This window comes from Gekko japonicus, unplaced genomic scaffold (genome assembly GCF_001447785.1).
Source record: "Gekko japonicus isolate JY-2015 unplaced genomic scaffold, Gekko_japonicus_V1.1 scaffold118, whole genome shotgun sequence".
Classification (NCBI taxonomy): domain Eukaryota; kingdom Metazoa; phylum Chordata; class Lepidosauria; order Squamata; family Gekkonidae; genus Gekko; species Gekko japonicus.
Window position 1 is genome coordinate 109,506 of NW_015168656.1, and position 23,538 is coordinate 133,043.

The 23,538-nt window shown below is 43.3% G+C and overlaps 1 protein-coding gene across 8 annotated transcripts in view; it reads left to right on the forward strand.

Annotated features, from left to right (window-relative positions):
* The window catches only part of PPP1R12A (protein phosphatase 1 regulatory subunit 12A), a 228,568-nt gene that overhangs the window by 103,366 nt on the left and 101,664 nt on the right, over positions 1-23,538 (forward strand). For all 8 annotated transcript variants that reach the window (XM_015415213.1, XM_015415217.1, XM_015415211.1 and 5 more), the window contains exon 4: positions 22,398-22,557. In XM_015415213.1, the coding sequence (XP_015270699.1) occupies positions 22,398-22,557 (160 nt within the window). The remainder of the gene's footprint in view (positions 1-22,397; positions 22,558-23,538) is intronic.

The following is a 23,538-nucleotide window of genomic DNA, read 5'->3' on the forward strand; positions in this document are numbered from 1 at the left end:
TGGTGCCGGACATTTCATTTTTGCCCAAGGTGGTCTCTGAATTCCATCTGCAGTCTGAAGTCTTCCTCCCTGATTTTTATCCTGACCCAAAATCACAGGAAGACAGACTTATGCACACTCTAGACGTGAAGCGGGCCCTCCTCTTCTACTTGAATAGGACACGCTCCACCAGGCAAACCCCTAAGCTGTTTGTCTCATACGTTGCACCCCGTGTGGGCACCCCAATCACTGCCCAACGTCTATCCAAGTGGATTGTAGGTCTGATAGAACTGTGTTACCTACTGGCGAAACAGCCGTTGCCAGGCCCGGTACGGGCTCATTCCACCAGGGGTGTCGCTACATCCACTGCGTTCTTGAAGGGAGTACAGCTGCAAGACATTTGCAGAGCCGCAACCTGGGCCACGCCAACTACCTTTATCAGGCACTACGCCCTAGACGTCCGCCAGTCCACCAGTGACAGTCTGGGACGTCAGGTTTTGGCCTCGGCTAAGCAGTAAACACCTGACAGCACCCACCTCCAGGTAGGCTACTTCTCGCTAATCTCCCATTGGTGTGAAGCACAGAGACCACGAAGAAGATAAACAGGTTGCTTACCAGTAACTGGTGATCTTCGAGTGGTCATCTGTGCATTCACACCACCCGCCCTCCTGCCCCGCTGCTGTCTTCTTCTACCTGTTTTGTTAGGAGATTGATGCGCGGCGGTTGGTAGGAACTGGCGGGATGTCCGTGCCTGCCCTTCTGGGCATGCTCACTGGGATCCCTGAGCATGCTCAGTTGGGCCAGGCACGAAAATCCTTTTAGAGAGCTTGCTAGGCACCGGCAGTTCCAGCGCAGGTGCACTAGATCCCATTGGTGTGAATGCACAGATGACCACTCGAAGATCACCACTTACTGGTAAGCAACCTGTTTTTCTCTCTGTGCTTTTCGTACCACTAAGGTGCACCAGTGCTCACTGTAAGTCTGCATGGCAGACCTTGGTGGGGTAGGGCATGTGGCACGGAAAGCTGTCTGATGGCTCACTGCCATGCAGATTTAGAGCAAGCTCTGGCGCACCTTGGTGGTGAGAAAAGCACAGAGAGAACACTCAGTACCATTGAGTGGGCACTTAGCAGGAACATACAATAGGGATTTGTAAGTATTTGTAAGGACCGTGATTGGATGCTGGGGAGGGGGTGTGCCAGGTGCAGGGTAAGTGGGTATTGGTTGTTCTTTAGGTCGGCATCCTTAGCTGCTTGGGATCTTTTGGGGGGGGGGGGTTAAATTTTTTTATTTTTAAAACTTTATGTTCACATACATTTCATCAGTTTCGAAGCTGCTTGGGATCTTGTTGGCATGCCTGGAGGGGTGGGTTAATTTTCATGTAAAATGACTGTCTATGGACTATGCCACCATTTGTGATGGCACGATTTCCCCCAGTTTGGGGGTATTCCTGTACTGAAAGCGCTTTTAGGGAGCTGCTTAAATGTGGCCATGCCCCCCCCCCCCAATGCCCACATGGATGCCAGTGCAGGGATCTATGTTGGAGTTGTGTTGTCACCCAGCTGCAGTGCAGCAGCACCACATTGGAGCGGCGCAGTGGCACTAGTGTCCTGTGCCAGCATAACTGGCACTTATGCTGGCATAAAGGTCAGTCAGTTCCCTGAGCTGATTTGCCCCCACCCCACCCCGAGATTGCACTGTGATGTTTGTATCCTGACTCTGCCATAGAGGCTTGCTAGGTGACCTCAGACCGATCACACACACTTGGTCTAACTTTCTTCACAGGGTTGTTGTGAGGATAAAATGGATGAGAGGAGAATAATGTAAGCCATTTGGAGTTCCCATTGGGGAGAAAGGTGTGTTATAAAATAATTTATTCTTTGTAAAGTTTGCAGGACATATAGGGAATATTGCTAAACACTGAGAAAACTAAAGGGAGTGCTCAGAAAGTTAAATTCTGCACAAGAAGTATTTTGACTTCAAAATAACCAAATTAAATATTAGCTGTGGCTTGTAAGCAACAACAGCATGAACAGTGCTATGGTACTTTAAATGCCAAGCAATTTATCGCAGTAGGGTTTTCTGGAGGCAATGGCCCTCTTGGTTAGGTGTATACAGTATAATAAAAAGGGTGTACATTCATAGGTGTAGACAAAGTTAATTCAGTCAGAAAGTTGATTGGTGTTTCTGATACTGTAATATAGACAGTCCAATGTCTAAGCTCCACAGTGCTGTGAGCAGAAATTTTAACTTGTGAGTGAAAAAAGCTAGTAGCATTAAAGTTGGGAGTGACTCTACATCTGACTATCGCTTAAACTAGTTTTTTTAGATTATTTCCATAACCTAAAAATCTCAGAATAAATTATTTTAAATTATATTTAAACTGTATTTTAAGAATAATTTAAACATTATAAGAGAAAACAGAATCAAGTCAAATTTCACCCACCCCTTTCCACTATATTGGTTGACCTGCCCTCCTGAAAACAAGTCTACCTACCCCAATCCACTATATTGATAGACCTGGCCTCTGGAGAACAGGTCTACCTGCCCCAGTCCACTATATTGGTAGACCTGGCCTTGGACCATCGCCTTGCACTGAGTCTTAGAAAACATACCAGTACGGTGTGTGTGTGGAGTCTTGCAGTATGCTTTGTTTTATTAGTGAAATATGACAACCAGCATTACAGTATAACAGAGGTGGAAAAATCACTGTCAGAACCTTGCCTAACCTAACAAACAGGAAGTTGCTGAAATGTTATCAGTCTGCCTAAACTACTTATTTATTCAAATATTTATATCCCACTTTTCCCTGTGTCTCAAGGGAGCTTAGAAATCACACTGAAAAGCATAATAGGGGTGTGCAAAAAAACCAATGGTTTTCCCCAGCTCCATTATAGCCTACTAGCCTGATACCCGTGCTTTGCTACAGTATTTAAGTTCCATAAATCCAGTTATAATACTGATGATGTGATGTTTGAAAGGCAACATTTGTTGTAGGAATTCTAATTCTACAGAAGACTGTAGTGTAAAGGATGAAGTGAGACATACATACTTTTTCTTTCTCTACCGAAGGACCTCTCTATGGACCACATTGGCGGTTCTGCCCTCATTGGCGGTTCTGCCCTCATCAGGCTGCTCGGTGAGCTCACTCTGCAGCAGGCAACATAGAACTGTCCATTTAAGAAGCTGTCGTCTGTTAAGTCAGCTCCTGCCACCTTCCACGAAAGTGATGGCCTTTCTACTTGTGTTCCTGGATTGTTTTGTTCATATGGAGGCGGTGTTGTTCTGAGCACCTCAGGGTGATCTCATTGGTACTTGGCCCTTGCAGCTCAGTGCCCACAGGAGTACTATATGCTATTTATGTCTTTATGTCTTTTATGTTATTTTATGTTATTTATGTCTATATGCTATTTATGTATTTATGTCATTTATGTTATTTATGTCTTTCCCGCATTCCTAAGTCCCGCATTCCTAAGTTGCCTTCTTCTTGTAGCGTTGGTGTATCTGGCTCAATGTTTGCCAGGAGCTTTCTTGGGGGCAGTAAGAGGTGAGAGGTTGAGGGGGAGTTGGTGTGAGGGAGTGGTGATGCGGTGGACATTTCTTCAGGTTCATGAGGGAGGCACGCATTAAAATGGCTCCTAGAAAAGTCCTTTACTATCTCCCCATGAACATTCCTTAACTCAATTGCCATGCTGGCTATTTTGAAAAATTCAGGAGTCTTGAATCACAGATTTCTGTAACTGTCCTCAGCTGTCTGCAGTATATTCTAACTGTGTTTAGATCCACAGCTGAGCAATCAGAGGGCAGCGGGTGCAAACAGGCAGGTTTTACCTCAGAACTCTGAACTACACAGTTGACTAATGGGGGGGGGGGGGGGGGGCACAGCAGCCTGCCAGTCACATGGAAAACAATTGGGGGAACAGATTTTGCCCTTTTTTGTATACCCTTATGGGTCGTGTTTCTCAGAAAACCCTTTGTGAGGGGCTTGACATCATGGTAGGAATGCACTCCCCTTATTTTGGGTTTCTTGGTGCAGGGGTTTGGCCTGGGAGGGCCCAGCCCCCATTTTTAAACAAATTTGTCTCTCATTTATATTTAAGAAGTGGGACATAACTACGTATTCAAAACACCATCAAAGCAATCAGATATTAAGCAAGTTCATATGAATCAATTTTCTAGAACCCACATTGTGAGAAGTTAAATAACCTAATAAAGGAAACCAGTTTTCTACAAATTTGGGGTATATTTCCATTGTGGGTGGGAGTGTGGCTAAGATAGGCCAGCAGCACTGCTAAGGTGATCCTGCTGGGGCGGTGTCCCTGATGGATTATTAAAGTACCCTAGTCCTACTCCTACATCTGACAGACACCCGCCTGTCTGGAATTGGGGGGGATTGTGTTTAAAGACATAAAGGAGGCTGGGCCAGCAGCAGGGCTAAGGCAATCCTGCTGAGCAAACCTCCTCAGTGGCTGTAAGCATCCCACCTCCTTTCCTACACCTGACAGGCAGCTGCCTGTCCAGTGTAGGAGGGGGAGGGGGGAGGAATATTAGAAGCCACTGTGGAGGCAAGGCTGGCAGGATCACTAAGGTGTTACTGCTGGGGCAGGCTCCCTCATGGCTTTAAGCACCCTGCAACCGCTGCTGCACCTGATAGACAACTGCCTGTTAGGTGTGGGAGTGTGTTGGAAGCTATCAGAGAGGCTGGGCCGGCAGCATCGCTAAGGTGATCCTGTTGGGGCGGCATCCCTGATGGATTAAAGTACCCTGGCCCTGCTCCTACATCTGACAGACACCGGTCTGTCTGGTGTTGGAGGGGATTGTATTTAAAGGCATCGGGGAGGCTGGGCCAGCAGCAGGGCTAAGGCAATCCTGCTGAGCAAACCTCCCCGGAGGCTGTAAGCATTCCACCTCCTCTCCTACACCTAACAGGCAGCTGCCTATTCAGTGTAGGAGGGGGAGGGGGGAAGAGTGTTAGAAGCCACTGTGGATGCAGGTTGGATCGCTAAGGTGTTACTGCTGGGGTGGGCTCCATCATGGCTTTAAGCACCCTGCAACCACTGCTGCACCTGACAGACAACCACCTGTTAGGTGTAGGAGGTGGGGTGAGTGTGTTGGAAGTCATCAGAGAGGCTGAACCAGCAGCATTACTGCACCTCACAGGTGGTTGTTGGCCATTCCTGATTTCCTCAACTGTCGTTAGCTCTGTGCAGTCTCCTGTAACTGTTTTTACTTCAGAATGCTGAGCTCTGCAGCTGACCAAGTGAGGGGTGCAAGGAGGCAGCAGCTTGGCAGCCACATAGGAATCAATGGGAGAGCACATTTTACCCCTTTTGACCCCCTTAGGGGTCGAATTTCTAAAAATCCCTTCTTAGCAAGCACCTACGCCATGGTAGGAGCGCTCTCCCCAAATTTGGTGTCTCTAGGTCCAACGGTTTGGCCTGGGTGTTGATTTTACGGTGAGGGGACTTTTTTATATATATATAGATGGAGACCTATGCTCCCTCTAAGCTGTGGAGTCTTGTGAGCCAAAATTCTACTTTGTGAGCTACTGGCATTAAAGTTGTGAGCGAGCCATTTGGCTGCTGCATAAATTAGTTTGCTCTGGAGCCTTCCTGAGCGAAGACAAAAAATCTGTGAGCTGGAGGCTAAAAAACTGTGAGCTAGCTCACACTAACTCAGCTTAGAGGGAACATTGATGGGGACCATTATAGTAAATGGGCCCCTGTGACGAACAGCAAGCAATTGCAGGCTTTTAGACAATGCTGCTCGAGAAAGGGTGAGCTAGCTGAAAAATGATCGACAGCTCATGGAGCTCATTCTTATTAGGTGAAGGCAGCAAACTGTGAAACAGAACACAGTACTGTTTTAAAAAATTCAAGTAGGAATGAGGTAGCCAGTTGGAGTACAGCAGTGAGGAGTTGGAGCAAGAGGGCAGAGCTGACAGAAAAAACCCTTAGTGGGACTTTGAAGAAAAGTGTCTGATAAACCCCGTCTGTAGCAGAGCAAGTGTGTTGTGGCTTCTGAAAATACGTGGCGACATTGATTTGGACAAAGAAGTGTCGGAAATTTCCCTATTCAAGGAGTGGAAGGAATCTCCTTGGGTGAAACCCCCCCCCCCCCCTTTGAGTGGAGAATTAGTCATTCTCAGTATGGAAGCTTGTTAACCAGTTTATAGAGACTGTTCTTCTGGCAGATAGGAAGTTGACAAAAGGTTTGAGGAGGCATGACGGTCCCTCAAGCAAGGCAAAAGAAGTTACTGTTCTTAAGGAGAAGAGAATAACAATCTGGCCAGAGGAAGAGGGAGCAGATAGGAAAACTCCTGGTCCATAAATATAGGGTTAAGCATAATAAAAGCTCAAGTCTGTGCAACCATCCAGTAACAAGTTCAAAAGTAGATCCAGGTGGTCAGCCATGTTGGTCTGAAGCAGTAGAACAAATTTAGAGTCCAGTGGCACGTTTAAGACCAACGAAGTTTTATTCAGAGTATGAGCTTTCGTGTGCACAGACACTTTTTTTTTTTTTAAAGAATTTATTTATACTTTTTCCAACAAACAAACAAACAAAAAATAAAAATCCAAGTACATTCCCATTGTACAAATCAGTTTCGGAGTGTTCATTATACATTTTTTTCAAACCATTTATACACTTTAAACCATCTTTTCTTATAAGCGTTATCATCTCTCTCTGCTAATATCATATTTAATCTTTCCATTTCTGCTATTTCGAATATTTTTTCCATTATTTCTTCTTTTTTAGGTAGTAAATCTGATTTCCATTTTTTCGCTATCAGAATTCTGCTTAACGTGAGGATATATAACAAGATACATTTATCATCTGCACAGACACTTTTTCAAATACACTGAAATGGGAGGTAGGATTCAAACGTATAGACAGGGGCTGAACAGCAAATTAACATGTAACATGATGAAGATGTTTTAAGATACATGAAGACTAAATAACAAGCTAATCAACCCAGGTGTAAAGCAATAAATATGTCAAAATAAGTAGGCAATTTGTAACCCCATTAAAGCAGTGAAATGTCTCTAACAACATCAAATCAAAGTAAAACAGGGAAAATAACTCTCTGAAAATCTCTAGTGTTGCATAAAAACAGTTTTTGTGTGTGTGTGTGTTTATACACACACACACACACACACACACCTCTCTTTACCAAACCTAACCAAAACTCTCTTGTAAATATAATTTCCACTCCCTGCCTGTTTGTTCAAATAAATTTGACTTCTGTTTCAACTTAAGTGTACTCAGGTACCTATTTCTGAAGGAAAATTCCTAGATGAACAAACCCTCCTCAAGCACAGTTCCTTATTTGGGGTAGGAGCCGACAAAGTATCCAACAGAAATAAGGTGGGACAATGGCATTATAATAACATTTATTTACCACAGAAGAAGAGTGACACGCTACCTAAAGGCTACCCAGTTAACATATGGGGAACTGAAATTCATACAAGGGCGATTGTTGGGTGGGAGTGCCTGTTTGGTACAGCCCAGTGTTCCCTCTGAGTTAGTGTGAGCTAGCTCACAGTTTTTTAGGCTCTAGCTCACACATTTTTTCTCAGCTCAGGAAGGATGGCTCCAGAGCAAACTAATTTATGCAGTAGCCAAATCACCTGCTTACAACCCCCCCCCCCCCCCTCCTCAAAAATGCCCCCAAATTTTGAAAAGATTGGACCAGGGGGTCAGATTCTATGAGCCCCAGAAGGCGGTGTCCCCATCCTCCATTGTTACCAATGGAGGGAAAAATGCCTTCTGAGTTCACTTGTAAGCTGCACTGCCAGCTAAAATGTTGTGCGCCAGTGCCCCCTTGCACAGCTTAGAGGGAACTCTAGAAGACACAGAAAATTTTAAAACCAGCTTTTGGTTTGAGAGCAGAGTTAAGGTATTTGTAAATTTCCTGAGGGTCTAAAAGTATTATACACCATTCTTCATTCTTTCCCTTGTTCTCTTATCTTCAGTGATTATCTTCTCTAAGTTGGAGCATCAACATGGAACAGGAGGCAGTGCTATATAAATGATTATTAAGGATTTAGTTAATGACATGGAATACCCATTTAAAGGAATGGATGTAACAGCAGTGACAAGAGTGTGGGGGGATGACAGCAAGTGAAAGTGTAGCTGCATAGACACTAAGCTGTAAATGAGGGAAAATGTTACTGTCCAGTGCATGCACAGCTCATATGGTACATAGGTTTGACAGCCTTAACTTAGTTTCCATTTTTTTTTGAACTTGAGTCAAATTGTAAGTGCTTTAACTTAAAGCCTCTGAAAAATTTGTAACCCCATTAAAGCAGTGAAATGTCTCTAACAACATCAAACCAAAGTAAAACAGGGAAAACAGAGTTTAAACTAGCCTTTTGAGATGGGCCAGTTTAAACTCTGTGAAGGGACAACTGTGGCAACCTTATCCAGAATCATAAAGTGGGAAGCATTTGCACAGGGAAAGATATCATGGCCTTCCTTCCTTCATTATTTAAAGTGAACTTTTAAAACTTCTGAATTGAGGAAAGGGATGTCTTTGAGGCTTGACTGTCTTTGAAAAATTGTGAAGATATATATATATCAAATTACTGGTAGTTTATAGATCTGTAAAAGGCCCCAAATATAACACAGTTATATAAGTGACTTCCTATACATATATAAGTGACAGTACTGAGATCCATTATAATGTTTATTATACATATCTCCTCCCCTTTTACTGCAGTGTCCTCTACCTTTGTAATCCCCTTTCTTCATTATGGTATGTTCGGCCTTAGAACTTTTTTGTTCACTTAGATGGTTATTCGTCAGATTGAATTGTTCCCATATGTTGTAATACACCTTGAAATGTAGTGGAAAAGGTGGGCTGTAAATGAAGCGAATTAAAAAAATTAGAAATGGTTGTTTACATTAGCCAGTCTGAGTCCCTGAGATTAGTTGTGGTAGAAAAATTTGTTAAAATATAAGCATTTAAAATGGTAAACTATTAAGTTGTAAACTGTTATATTGGCATCTTTTAAAACTCTGAACTAATTTTTGCTTTTTAAGGTACTGTGTATAAGATGTCAGTAAATTTTATTTTATATATAAAATTAGTTTCCATGTTTTTGATACTTGGGTCAGATTGTAAGTACTTTATCTCTTCCCTTAAAGGCTTTAAAAATTGTAATTCCCTTGTTTTTTAAAAATGAAAATCAACTACATATTTGGAGGATCGGTAGACAAAATTTATCCCATATTAGAATTTCCAGGGATTGTGCCACTTTCCCAAGGGATCAAACCATCCAAAAGTCAGAGAGGGAGGAGGGGTTCCAGTTTTATAGGTAATTAAAATGAAGCCTTAATAAGTATAGAATGAACGCTGTACCTGCCATTTTAACTGTGATTATTTCCAACTGTGACTTGTGGTGACATAATTTGACTCATTCTCCCACCAAAAATGGAACCTAGGTTAATTGTTGTGGTACCTGTGCAGTCTCACATGGGTACTGTGCATGCACAGGCCCACAGCAAAGAGGTTTTTGAAGCTCAAAAAATGCTTGAGGCCATTCTGTTCTCCTCCTCCTCCTCCACACTATTTCCTGCCTTTTCCAGCATGATGAAGAGAGACAGAGTGCCCTTCCCTCAGTTCAGTCTCTGTCACTTCTAAGAAAGTAGAAGCTAAGAACATAAGAGCCCTGCTGGATCAGACCAGTGGTCCATCTAGTCCAGCATCCTGCCCGTAGCTTCAGTGGGGCATTTCGGGGCTCCACCTACTCAAACGGGAGGCGTGCCGCACAAAAGCTGCTGTACCTCCCTCCTCTCCTGTGGCATTAAAGGGGCCCTCCAGCTGATCAGTGGGAGCACATGGCCCACCAACCAGCTGGAGGGCCTTTAAATCTTGCAGCCGTCCTGTTAGAAAAATAGCATTTAAAAGAAACCCTTTAAATACTGTTTTTCTAGCGGGGACACACACACTTTCCCTGATCTCCAAGTGGCAAAATCACTGCTTGGAAATCAGGGAAAGCATATGGCTGCCCCCTCCCTTGCAGGAGGTGAGGGAGAGGCGCATCTTCTCTGAACTCCAAGTGGCAATTTTGCCATTTGGAGATCAGGGAAAGTGTGTGCCTCCCCTTAGAAAAACAGCATTTAAAACAGTGGTTCTCAACCTTCCTAATACAGTTCCTCATGTTGTGGCAACCCCCAACCATAAAATTATTTTCGTTGCTACTTCGTAACTAATTTTGCTACTGTTATGAATCGTAATGTAAATATCTGATATGCAGGATGTATTTTCATTGTTGCAAATTGAACATAATTAAAGCATAGTGATTAATCACAAAAACAATATGTAATTATATATTGTGAAATATTTATTTCTAATTACAAATAAATGAAATCTTGTCTTGAAGCATGGTGTAGCATGAGTAACAGTCTTAATATAACAACAGTAAACTACATTACTACATTTTGCGACAGTATGCGTAAAAAGCCAATGTCAGTGCGAAGGTTGAGATTGCTTCTTTCTCACCAGATCAGAAATTCTCGGGGCAGTCTTTGCAAGAGCACAACGAAGATCATCTTCCACAACAAGTCTACTTGTTGCAACTGATAAATAAATGTAGTAATTTGAGAATGCAGAAAAGATAATGACTTTAGAAATTTAACAAGCAGAAGAAATGAAAAAGTTTCTTGTTACATGTTATATGTTGTGGGGGGATAGATGGGGGTTGTTTGTATGTATGTTTGTATGTCTGTAGTATATAATGGAAAAAATAAAAGTGTACTCTCGGGTACTTATAATAATAATAATAAAAAAGTCTACTTCTGTATTTAGACTTGATAACCAACAAGCTGGAAAACCCTGTTTCACAAAGATATGTTGTTGGAAATGGAAGAAGAAGGCGCAACACAGTCTCAGACAGAACAGGATATGACTGCAAACACTTGATCCAGAATTTTGTAACTGGCATTGTAGAGAAATCAGTTCTCGCTGCATCGTTGTTAATAAGTTCAATGAACTCCTCTTGTGCTGTCTCAGGAACATCTTCAACTTTGACTTTGAATGGGATTCTGGCAAGTGCAAATGGGGTGTCAGGTAGATTTGGAAAGTACAATGAAATTTCGTCTGCAAGCATGTGCAAGTGTTCTTTCACAGAAATTATCATTGTAATCCTTTTGTCTGGTTCAATGTCATGTTCCTCAAAGAAAGCAGATAAGGTAGGCAACATGTAAATATTATTTTCATCCATTTTTTTTTTTTTTGCCAAAGCTGAAGTTTCATTTGGAATGATTGGATCTTTTCAGGCAAATTGAGGCATGTTGCATTTGGTCCTTGCAGTGGTAAATTTGACTCATTCAAGATGGCAAAGATGTCGACCAAGTAAGCTATTTTCTGCAGTTCACTTTTATCGCCGAAAGTGCTTCGAACTGCAGTCTTGCTTTCTGATTAAAAAACGTTTTGAGTTCACCACGAAGCTCAAAAACACATTTTAAAACTTTTCCTCTCGACAACCATCTCACTTCAGTGTGAAATAGCAGAGCATTGTTCGGCGCATCCAACTTGTTGCACAGTTGCGAAAACAGTCGACTGTTTAAAGTGCTCGCCTTTACAAAATTGACACAACTTATGATGCTTTTCATTACTTCTTGTAACTCTTGTGGCAGTGTCTTCATTGCTAATATTTGCCGATGAATCATACAGTGAGTTCCGATGACTTTTGGTGACTCATTCAGTACCAAACGTTGAAATCCAGATCGACATCCTAGCATAGCTGGAGCACCATCTGTGCAAACACCACAAACATTTTCCCAAGAAATCTTATGCTCTTTCAGAAATGAACCAACTGTGTCAAATACTTCACGTGCAGTAGTTGTCGTTTCAAGAGGTTTGCAGAAAAGAAACTCATCTTTAAAGTCGCTATCATTAATATACCTCACGTAAACCAGTCACTGTGAACACTTTGCAACGTCTGTAGATTCATCAAGCTGGATACTAAATATTGGGAGCAGATTTAATTTCCTGAATTACCTGATCAAAAATATCAGCAGACATGGCATCTATTCTTTTGCGGACAGTGTTGTTAGATAAGGAAATCGCACTCAGTTTCATAACAAATTCGTCTCCGATCATAACTCGAACAATGTCTTTGGCTGCTGGCAACAGTAAATCTTCAGCAATGGTGTGAGGTTTCATAGCTCTGGCGATTCTGAGTGCCACCAAACATGAAGCGTCAGTGGCTGCTACGTTTTGTTTGTGGTACTTGCCATCAGTATCAAGTCTGGCTTTCTTGAGTCCATCAACTTTGTTTCTAAAATAGTTGGTATCCTTGCCGGCAAAGCTCGGATGCTTGCTATCAAAATGCCGTTTTAGTTTGTTCGGCTTCATAGATTCGGCTGATAGAACTTCACAACAAATAACACATTGCGGTTTCTCAATTCCTGCTGTAATTATTGAGGTAAAACCGTACTGTAAAAAATCCTCACTATATTTTCTTTTCTTAACGTTCTTCTCTACACGATCCATTGTCATGGGATGGTTTGCTAATTAAAATAATATATAACAATAGCTTTAATAATACAAAAGATGATACATGGCATAGTTCAGTCAATACAGTTCATTAAAGTTTCCTATGATTTACCATTCTCTGTGTTGTTGTTTTTACATACCTGTTACTATCACAAGGGGGCAGTATTCACATCAACCACAGCTGAATATAAAAAGACCGATCAGCATCCAGATTAAGTTCCCATGGTACAGATATTTTTTTTGCAGTAGTTGATGATTTTACAGTACATGATTTTACATTTACCCAGTAATTATAATTCATGAAGTGTCGTTTTACCTCCAATACTGTTGCTTTCAACATAGTAGCTGCTTTTAACAGAGTAGCTGCTTTCAACACAGCAGCTGCTTTCTACACAGTAGCTGCTCTCTACACATGTGTGACTGGTCTGCATAAGTACATTATGGCGCCAACCCTGTGACATACACCTGTATTTGTATGGGGTGTATGTGATGGGGTTGGCGCAATGATGTCATCACACCGGGTACTCGTATGTGGGCGTATCTGCATGTGGGCTGACCCACCTGGGGACGGATAGAGGAGCGGTGTCTCAGTTCCTAAGATAGGGTTGCCAAGTCACAGTGGGGGATCACATCTCTTTGCAGAATCCCTGCCTCAGGGATGTTGAGACACATTGCACCCTCTGTCGCCAGGACATGACGGTACGGGTTGCTCTGGCAATGGGGCTCCAAACAGCTCCTGGCGATGGCTGGTGCAACGTGTCTCGCCGTCCCCGCAGCAGGGATTCTGCAAAGAGATGTGATCCCCCGCCGCGATTTGGCGAGACTTGGAAGCCCTATCATAAGACCATCAAAAATTTGTGTTTTCCGATGGTCTTAGGCGACTTCTGTGAAAGGGTTGTTCGACCCCCAAAGGGGTCGCAACCCACAGGTTGAGAACCGCTGATTCAAAAGGTTCCCTTTAAATGCTGTTTTTCTAGCAGTGGGCTGCCCGCACCTGATCTCCAAGCGGTGAATTGCAGCTTGGAAATCAGGGAAGGCATGCAGCTGCCCGCCCTCCTCCCCCTCCCTTGCTGCCCCACAAAATTTCCTCATGCTCCACCAACCCATAATTTCTGGCTATGGGGCTGTCCGCCGTCCTATTTCACACAGTGGCCAACAAGTTCCTCTGGATTGGCCAGCAACAGGGCATAGAAGCTGATGCCTTCCCCTGATGTTGCCTCCTGGCTCTGGGATTCAGAGAATTAGTGCCTCTGAATGTGGAGGTTCCCCTCAGTCACAATAGTTAGTAGGCATTGACAGAATTATTCTCCATGAATCTATCTAATCCCCTTTTAAAGTTGTTTATTGCTGTGGCCATCACTACATCCTCTGGCAGCGATTTCCACATTTTAATCATTCTCTGTGTCCATCCTGAATCTATTGCCCATCAGTTTCATTGGATGCCCTTGAGTTCTAGTATTTTGGGAGAGGGAGAAAAAATTATCTTTGTCAACTCTGTCCATCCTGTGCATAATTTTATAAACCTCTCTCATGTCCCCCCTTAGTCATTTCTTTTCTAAACTGAAAAGTCCCAGACTCTTTAGCCTTTCCTCATAGGGAAGGTGCTCCAACCCCCTAATCATCTTGGTTGCCTTCCTCTGCACTTTTTCCAGCTCTGCAATGTCCTTTTGGAGATACAGTATCCAGAACTGTACACAGTATTCCAAATGAGGCAGCACCATATAGCTATACAACTTTTTGCAGAGCTCAACACCTTTGTCACCAAGAAAGCAATTATGACAGTGCCAGGAAAACATCAGCACTCCGAGTTCTAATCCAGATACTTTCTATTCAAAAAGAAAGTGCGGGTAGTGAGACCTATCCTAGGCCTTGACTGGCCTGAACAAGTTTCTGTTAATATAAAATGTCCAGAGTTTTATCTATTCTTGACATCCTTTCTCTGTTATATCCAGGCATGTAGTTTCTAACTCTAGATCTGCTGGGTACATATTTCCATGTAAAGATAAGACTGGACCATCAGAAATATCTGGTGTGGTTCCTGCCATTTCTAATACCTGTTCCTTCCCTTCAGGCTAGCTGTGGCACCCAGGATATTCACCAATGTGGTAGCAGTGGTAGTGACTTACCAACAGAGGCTGGGGAAAAAGATATATCTGTCAGGTTCCCCCTTGGCCTTCGGGATGGCGCCCCCGGTGGCCGTAGTGGGGTAGCGTCAGTCCCCCTGCCCGAAGGGGTTGAGGGCTGGTCGGAAGGAGACAGCGTCGGCAGAAAGCGGGGGAGAGGTGGCCTCAGATTGGCAGGGGGCGGGGTTAGAAGCACCCCTCAGTGCCCCTCTGCCTGCACGCCGTGACTGCGCCCTTCTTCCCTGGTTCTCTCTCTCTCCGATCGGTATCTCTCTGTTCCGTTTCCGTCTCGGAGTGCTCTCCTCCCCGGCCCTCTCTGAGTCCCCCTTTTATTCAGCCTCCTCCGTCCTCCGCCCGCCCCCAATTTCCCCGTGCTCTTTGCCTCGCCCCCCTATATCAGTGGAGACGCCGTTGGGCGTTTCCGGGCGGTGCGTGCGCACGCTGGTGGCGGCTCCTGCGGCCCCTGAGGCCACGCCGCCGGCGCCGATCAGCTAGCCCGGCTCCATGGGCCGTTCCTGTTGCTGCTCCCTCCCGGCGCCACACCCAGCCGCCCGCCTGAATTCCCCGGCTCCCCGGCTCCTTGCTCGGGCCCGACCGGGGCTTCTCCCTGCCCGGTCGCCGCCCACATTGGTGGGGGAGCCGCGTCGCTCCCTCGAGCTGCCGGCGGGGCGCCTGGCGTCCTTGGGTGAGTTGCCGGGGCTCCCCGGGGGGGCTGGTGGGTTTCCGGGGCTCCCGGGGTGGGCTGGTTCTTGGCTGCGACCCCCGGAGTAGGACATATCTGTACCTCAATGGCTGGCTGATCATATCCAATGCCAAGCCAAAGCTCCAAGTGGACTTGCTCCTTATACTAGTGGTACTCAAGACACTGAACCTACAGGTAAAGTTGAAGAAATCCAAGTTGGAACCCATGCAGAGGGTATCATTCATAGGCACCATGTTGGATTCTACTCTAACCAGAGCTTTCCTGCTGCCAAAAAGGGTCCTGACAATAAAATTAAACATACTGCTTTGCCAGAAATTATGCTTCCAACCTGCCATATTAATTGAAAAACTTCTACGATTAATGGCCTCTACCGCGTCAGGGGTACCCCATGCAAAACTACATGTACATTCCCTGCTGTTATGGTTTGTCAGGAATTTCTGCCCCCCCCTTTGTCGCCATCAAAGAGGTTAAACATCCCAAGACAGGTGGTACATTCCTTCCACTGGTGGATTTTTGTTGCCAACCTCCTAATAAGGATTCCGTTCCATGTTCCTCTACTGGAAGTCAAACTCACTATGGATGCCTCCTTGTTAGGCTGGGCATCCACATCATGCAAATGTTGGTCTCAATGGGACATAGTCCACCCGGGAAGCACTCCATTGCATCAGTGTGCTAGTACTCAAACCTGTATACAACTGTCTATTAGCTTTGCAACCTGCACATGTCAGGAAGAAACATCTGTATAGTCACAGACAAACTTATGGCCATCTTCTACGTAAACAGGATGGCACTCCTTTACTCATGTGCTTACATCTTTCTACACTAACATGGAAATGGGTCGTTCGCAACAATGCCACTATCCAGTGCGTTCTCATAACCAGAACCAGCAGCCAATTAGCAGAGTTCCTCATCTGCACACACACCTGTACCTCATGAAATGGAACTCAACTGGGTTTTTCTCGCCCTGATATTGCAACATTGGGAAGTGTCAATAATAGACTTATTTGCTGCCAGACATAACAAAAAATGCAATTTTTTTGTTCCCAAGGCACATGGGGACCCAAGCTCCCTGGGAGACTTTCAAGATTCAGTGGATGGGAGGCCTACTTATGACTAATCCTTATGGTCCTCTACAAATTGAGGTATGAACAGCCAAAATAAACATGATTTCCAACACTGCTGGACATGTCCCAGAACAGATACATGCTTCTTCCTCAGAAATATGACGTCCTTCTGTAGGCCTCCTCACTGTACCTAAACCTTTGCAACCTGCATTTGGTAGAGTGGTTCATGAATGACCAACCACCAATATTCGAAATTCATAAAAGAGATTTTTCTTAATGCTAAAAAACTGTTCACCTGGTGGCCTTATTCCACCAAATGGAAGTGTTTCTGTGCATGGAAGAATAGGTTTAAGGGACTAGATTTGTTAGACAGAGTGCCTGAAGAACTATGGATAGAGGTTCGTGACATTGTACAGGAGGCAGCAATCAGCACCATCCCAAGGAAAAAGAAATGCAAGAAAGCAAAGTGGCTGTCTGATGAGGCTTTACAAATAGCTGAGGAAAGAAGGAATGTGAGAGGCAAAGGTGAGAAGGAAAGATTTACCCAAGTGAATACAGATTTCCAGAGAACAGCAAGGAGAGATAAGGAGGCCTTCCTGAATGAACAATGCAAAGTAATAGAGGAAAACAATAGAATGGGAAGGACTAGAGATCTTTTCAAGAAAATTGGAGAAATAAAGGGAACATTTCATGCAAAGCTGGCCATGATAAAGGGCAAAAACGGTAGGGACCTAATAGAAGCAGAAGAGATTAGGAAGCGGTGGCAAGAATACACAGAAGAACTATAGAAGAAGGACCTCAATGTCCTTGACAACCACGACGGTGTGATCACTGACCTCGAGCCAGACATCCTGGATTGCAAAGTCAAATGGGCCTTAGAAAGCATTACTAACAACAAAGCTAGCGGAGGTGATGGTATCCCAGCTGAGCTATTCAAAGTCCTAAAAGATGATGCTGTAAAAGCGCTGCACTCAATTTGCCAGCAAATTTGGAAAATGCAACAGTGGCCACAGGATTGGAAAAGGTCAGTATACATTCCAATCCCAAAGAAGGGCAATGCCAAGGAATGTTCAAACTATCGCACAATTGCACTCATATCACACGCTAGCAAGGTCATGCTCAAGATCCTACAAGCTAGGCTTCAACAGTACATGGATAGAGAACTGCCAGAAGTACAAGCTGGGTTTCGAAGAGGTAGAGGAACGAGAGATCAAATTGCCAACATTCGTTGGATTATGGAGAAAGCAAGAGAGTACCAGAAAAACATCTACTTCTGCTTCATTGACTATGCTAAAGCCTTTGACTGTGTATTGTCACCCTGCTTGTTTAATTTATATGTAGAATACATCATGTGAAATGCAGGCCTGGGTGAATCACTCAACATAAAAAACCCCAGCAACAAACTAAGATCATGGCATCTGGCCCCATCACTCCTTGGCAAACAGAAGGGGAAGTCATGGAAGCAGTGACAGAATTCACGTTCCTGGGATCCAAGATCACTGCAGACAGTGATTGCAGACATGAAATTAAAAGACTCCTGCTCCTTGGGAGGAAAGCTATGACAAACCTAGACAGCATAATAAAAAGTAGAGACATCATCCTGCCAACAAAAGTCTGTATGGTCAAAGCAATGGTATTCCCAGTAGTAATATATGCAGGACTCTAGTCGGGGGGGAGCTCTCAGGTACGGAGCTCCGGAAGAGAACCTCTAGGGGGCGGGGCGATCACGTGGTGAAGCCCCGCCCCCTTCTTTACCCCGCCCTCTGCTTCGATCCTCATTCCGTTTGGGAATGAGGATGAAGCAGGAGGGTAAGTAGCCGGGCCTTCTGACACACTTCCGGTGATGTCAGGGGGTGTGGCCTTCTGTCACTTCCGGTGATGTCAGGGGGCGTGGCATATGCAAATAAGTTATGCTAATGAGTTATGCTAATGAGCTCCGGCAGCTCTTTTTCTACAACAAGACCCCTGAATATATGGCTGTGAGAGTTGGACCATAAGGAAGGCTGAGTGCCGAAGAATAGATGCTTTTGAATTATGGTGCTGGAGAAGACTCTTGAGAGTCCCTTGGACTGCAAGGAGATCAAATCAGTCAATCCTAAAGGAAAAGAACCCTGACTGTTCCCTGGAAGGCCAGATACTGAAGTTGAAGCTCACCAAATTAGAAGGGAATACTCACTGGAGAACACCTTGATGCTGGGAATGATTGAAGGTAAAAGAAGAAGGGAATGCCAAAAGATGAGGTTGTTGTTGTTGTTGTTCAGTCGAACAGTCGAGTCCAACTCTTCGCGACCCCATGGATCATCTCCCGCCAGGCCCTCCAGTCTTCCACCGTCCTCTGAAGTTGGCTCAATGTCATGTTCGTTGCATCGATGACACTGTCTAACCATCTCATCCTTTGCCATCCCCGTCTTCTTTGACCTTCAATCTTTCCCAGCATCAGGGTCTTCTCCAGTGAGTGCTCCCTTCTCATTTGGTGGCCAAAGTATTTGAGGTGGTTAGGCAGTATTATCGATGCAACGAACATGAAATTGAGCAAACTCTGGAGAACGGCAGAAGACAGGAGGGCCTGGTGTGTGATGTGTTCCATGGGGTCGCGAAGAGTCGGACTCGATTGTGCAACTGAACAACAACAATGAGCACTTCTTTTCTACACATATGTGGACATGTGTAGAGCCCTTCTTTTCTATCTTCACAGAACAAAACCAGTCTTTATTTTTTTAACCAACTAGTTAGTTTAGTGAGTTAAACAAACTAACTCAGGAGAAACAGTGAGGAAGAACGTCAAACATAATTGTGAGACAATAGGGTGGCTAGATCATGGAAGTATATGCATTCGGGCCCTAGAATGTATTCCAGTTTGCCCAGCCACCTTCATCTTGTTCTGCTTTATCTCCCTCCCTCCTTTTGTTCTTTGCAATTGCTGGCTGTTGGCCCAGCATACCTTATTATATTCACCTCCTCTCCTCTCCACATTGTATTAGTCTCACCACTTGGTTCTTCATACCTACAGTAGCCTGGATGAGAAATGCAAGAGGACTCTGCACCAGTGGGACTTCTCAGTTCTAGTGCTTTGCTCACAGGGTCATGGGGAAGATGCAGTTGCTTCCTCTCCCATTGAGAATACCCTTCGTAAAGATGATAGAAATGAATATGTCATAAGGACAAAGACATATGAAACAATAATAGTTTATTCTCACAGTATTGACTGTCAAACAAATAGTAACTGCATCACATACAAATAGGCCGCCAACCATGCGGTAAAGTTCATATGAAAACTTTGAAGAAGCTGGAACACTCTTTCTGACTGAATCTGATGGGGTTTTTTTTTAGTTATGCATTTGGGTAAAGGTGGAACAGGTTTGGGAGGGGAAGTGGATGTCGTTCCAACCTGTTGACTAATCAAGTGTAGCTTAGCCTGTATGCTGTCGTCCTAACTGAAGTGATGGTGAGGGAGAAGTTTCAAGGCCAGAGGTGTTTCAAGTGCTCTGCATTATTTTGTGAGTTCTGAGCCAGAGTGGCTGGACAGTAATTGAGAAAATAGTTGTTTTATTTGTAAGTCCTTGTGAAATGCTGTGCATTTGTGCAAAATGCTTCTTTTGAGCAAAGTGTACTTTCATTAAATTTCCTATCACCACTCTTGTGCTCATGGTTGTTGGCTTCATGGTGCAAGCATCTTTTTCTGATTGACTTGTAAAGTGGCAAATCAGCTTCTGCTTTTCTGCAGTTCCAAGAACTGCTTTGATAAAAAATAAAAACTTTTGTTAGTGTACAGACATCAAGTAGCCTTTGTGTGGATTATTCATTCTGAAAACCTATCAAAAGAGATGCAATATCGCCCTCTGTAGACCATTTGTGAAAGTACTGTCTTTTTTGTATTCTTAAACTTTCCATTTTTTAAAAGAAAAAATTAAATATGCACAATAGATTAATTTATTTGTGGAGTTACTTATTCCCTAAAACAATTTCTGTGACATGAATTCACTTAATGTGTCTTGAAATTTTATTTGTCTCCTCCACCCACTTCTGTTTTGTATCCTTTGGGAGGGCAGGGAATGTCTTTTGCATTACTTTTTAAATCTGCTTGTTTTGCCACACCTGGTTTTGTCTGCATAGCAGGTTGATCATAAGTAATACTTAAGTACTATTTTAACTTTCTAAGTCATTTGACCAATTGTATACACAATTTTAGAATGAAAAATTTGAAGTTTACAGTATACCAGATAAATTCTGAATCTTTATGATAAGGGAAATGAGGGTACAATTACTGAGAATGAGATGAAAAGACAAATAATACACCAGACATATTCTTGCTTCGCTTCTAGTTCTCCAAGCCCTTCTTTGGCTCTTCAGCTTCACCAGTCTCGTCACCTGCATGTTTTTCAATTCTGTGTCATAGTCACCTGGTCTGCCTTTTAGAAACTTGCAATTGCAACTTGTGATTTTACCCTTGCCGTTCAGCAGATGCCCTAGCCTATCCAGCTTACTGAAAAAGATCCAACTCTGCAGAGGAGACTTAAACCCCTGCCTGTCTTGGTGCCACCCTTCTCTTGCATGACACAGACTGACATAGCCACTATTTTTTAAACAAGATTTATATCTGTCTCTCAGCCCAAAATGTTACTAAGCCCTGCATGCCTTCCTACTTTAAGCCACAAATGTATGGACTGGAATGGGGGAAACACTTGAGTGCCTCAGCTGGAATGCCTTTTGTGTATCTCTGTTTCTGCATGCTGCTGGCTTAAATTTTCTGTTAAAACCTGTGCTGATATGTGGTAGTGAGTTTGCACTGGGTAGAATACCTGTGTTTGAACAGTTGACTGTATTCAAACTGGATTATCTATATAGAATGAAAAATTAAATCTCTGGATATTACCTTAGATTCCTTACTTCTTCTGAATCTGAGGCTTTTATTTATTTATTTATTTATTTTATTTATAATTTGATTTATATCCCGCCCTCTCCTAAGGCTCAGGGCGGCTAACAACTAGGGCAAAAGCCATAATTAAAACAATTGAAACAAGATAAAAACATAACAATAGTATAACAAAATACTGCCCATTTAAGGAAACTGAGACAATGTTGGCCTTAACTTTATATTCAGAAACATTTTAGTTAGTGAATACATTGTGAACTAACACAATGCTACTGGAGCTTATTCTAGAGCCTTTTAGACAATTATACGAGCCAATCTACTTTGCTTTGAGCTACACTCATTATATAACGCCGCCAACAAAACCTGTTCACCTTTGTACTTTGGAATATTTCCTAAAGTCGGCCATACTGCCTCTTTATCAACTTTGGATCCCCAAACTTTGTAGAGCCCTCTCCTTGGCCAGATTCAACGTACTACCCTTCGGCCTTATTATCTGGCCGTTTCCAGGGTGTGCCCTTCACTGATAGATGCTGCCCATGTACAAATGAATACATCGAAACAATCTCCCATGTTTTGTTTCAGTGCCCCTTCTGTCATGTGCTACATTGGAAAATTTTAAACTCTATTTTGATTCAGTTAGAAGAATATTCTGATTGTCTAAAGTCTTATTCTTCTTGATAACCCAAATTTTGAGATGACGGAAACTGTTGCTAAATTTCTTTCTGGTGCCATTTCTATTCACCCTCTATTTAATTAATTGGTTTTCTTTGCTGGTACATTTACATGGTAACCCTTTTCATACCTGCTCTTTTTGCAAGTAATATTTTCTGTTGTTGTTGTTCTGTTGTATATGAGTCTGTAAGTGTTACATGCCAATAAAGGTAATTGGATTGATTGATTGACTGTGTTCAGTCTTGCACCTTCTTTGCTTTAGGACAGAATTCTGTACCAAAATAGTATAGAGGACAGGATGATGAGTGCCACTGGCCTTCCTCAACCTGGAACACAAGCATCTTATTACATTACCCTCCCCTCTGTACTGTACAGAAATTGAGAGGCAACATGTTCCTCAAATGCTGATTTGTTTCTATTTTTTTATTTGTTTCCATGTTAACAAACTGCATAAAATAACAAAACATGTCTTTCCCTTTAGGGGTCGATATAGAGGCAGCTCGGAAAGAAGAAGAACGGATAATGCTTAGAGATGCAAGGCAATGGCTTAACAGTGGTCATATAAACGATGTTCGGCATGCAAAATCGGGTGGTACAGCACTTCATGTAGCTGCTGCTAAAGGGTATACGGAAGTCTTAAAGTAAGCTTAGCTCCAAAATGGGATTTTTAAAAAAGGCATGTGTGTTTGCATGTGTGTATAATCTTTTAGCCAATATACATTAAGCTGTTACTAGTATACATTGTGTGTAATGTATGCATTTCAAAAGAACTATAATAATGAGATGAATTGAAAGGGGGAAGCTTTTTGTGAAACGAAAGTTCCCTGTCCAATTCAGAACTCTTTTAGAGGAGAAAATGTGCACTTTACTTGTATTACTATGCAGAGTGCAATCCAACACCTCTTATGGCAAGAGAAGGACAGCAGCCACTTTGGAAGTGATCAAAGCCTGATACCCTCTTATCATGGCAAGAAAGTGAACTGGATGGCTGAGCTTGCTTCTCAGTGGCTGATAACAGCCATTTTATGAGAAGCATGCCATAATAATATGCAGAACCTTCTCGATTCTTTCCCCCTCTTGGTAAAAGGAGTAGGTTGTGGCTCCCCGTATAATTGACATTCTGCTATAAGCAGTCACTTTCAGAAGCAAGTTGCAGCTGTGTTAGGAGCCCAAGAACATTCCTCTCCTTTTCTTGACCTGGTCCTTGGTAAGAGAGGGTGAAGGGATCCCAGTTTCACAGTGAGAGGGGTTTGGGGGGTTTGCTTGTTGTTTTTTCCTGTGGGAGCAGTGCTGTTTTGGACAAAATTTTGCACTCTGCACAATGGGACTATGAGAAATTTAGGAACATTTGTCTGAATCCTAATTATAACTGACAAGATGTATTTTAGCTTTAGTTTTCCAAGTTTTTAAAACTGTGATTGCAGTCTGCTGAGAGTTGGATGTGACATGGGAATCAGAAGACAAAGGGGTGGTTGTGGCGCATCTCACTTTCCCCTCATGCCTGGAATCACTATGGCCTATATGCTAGCTGGCCTTCAAAATCACCCTAGAATACAAATTGCCAGAAGTATAGTAAACATTAAGTTTTTTTAAAAATCTGCAATGATATAAATATCAGTCTT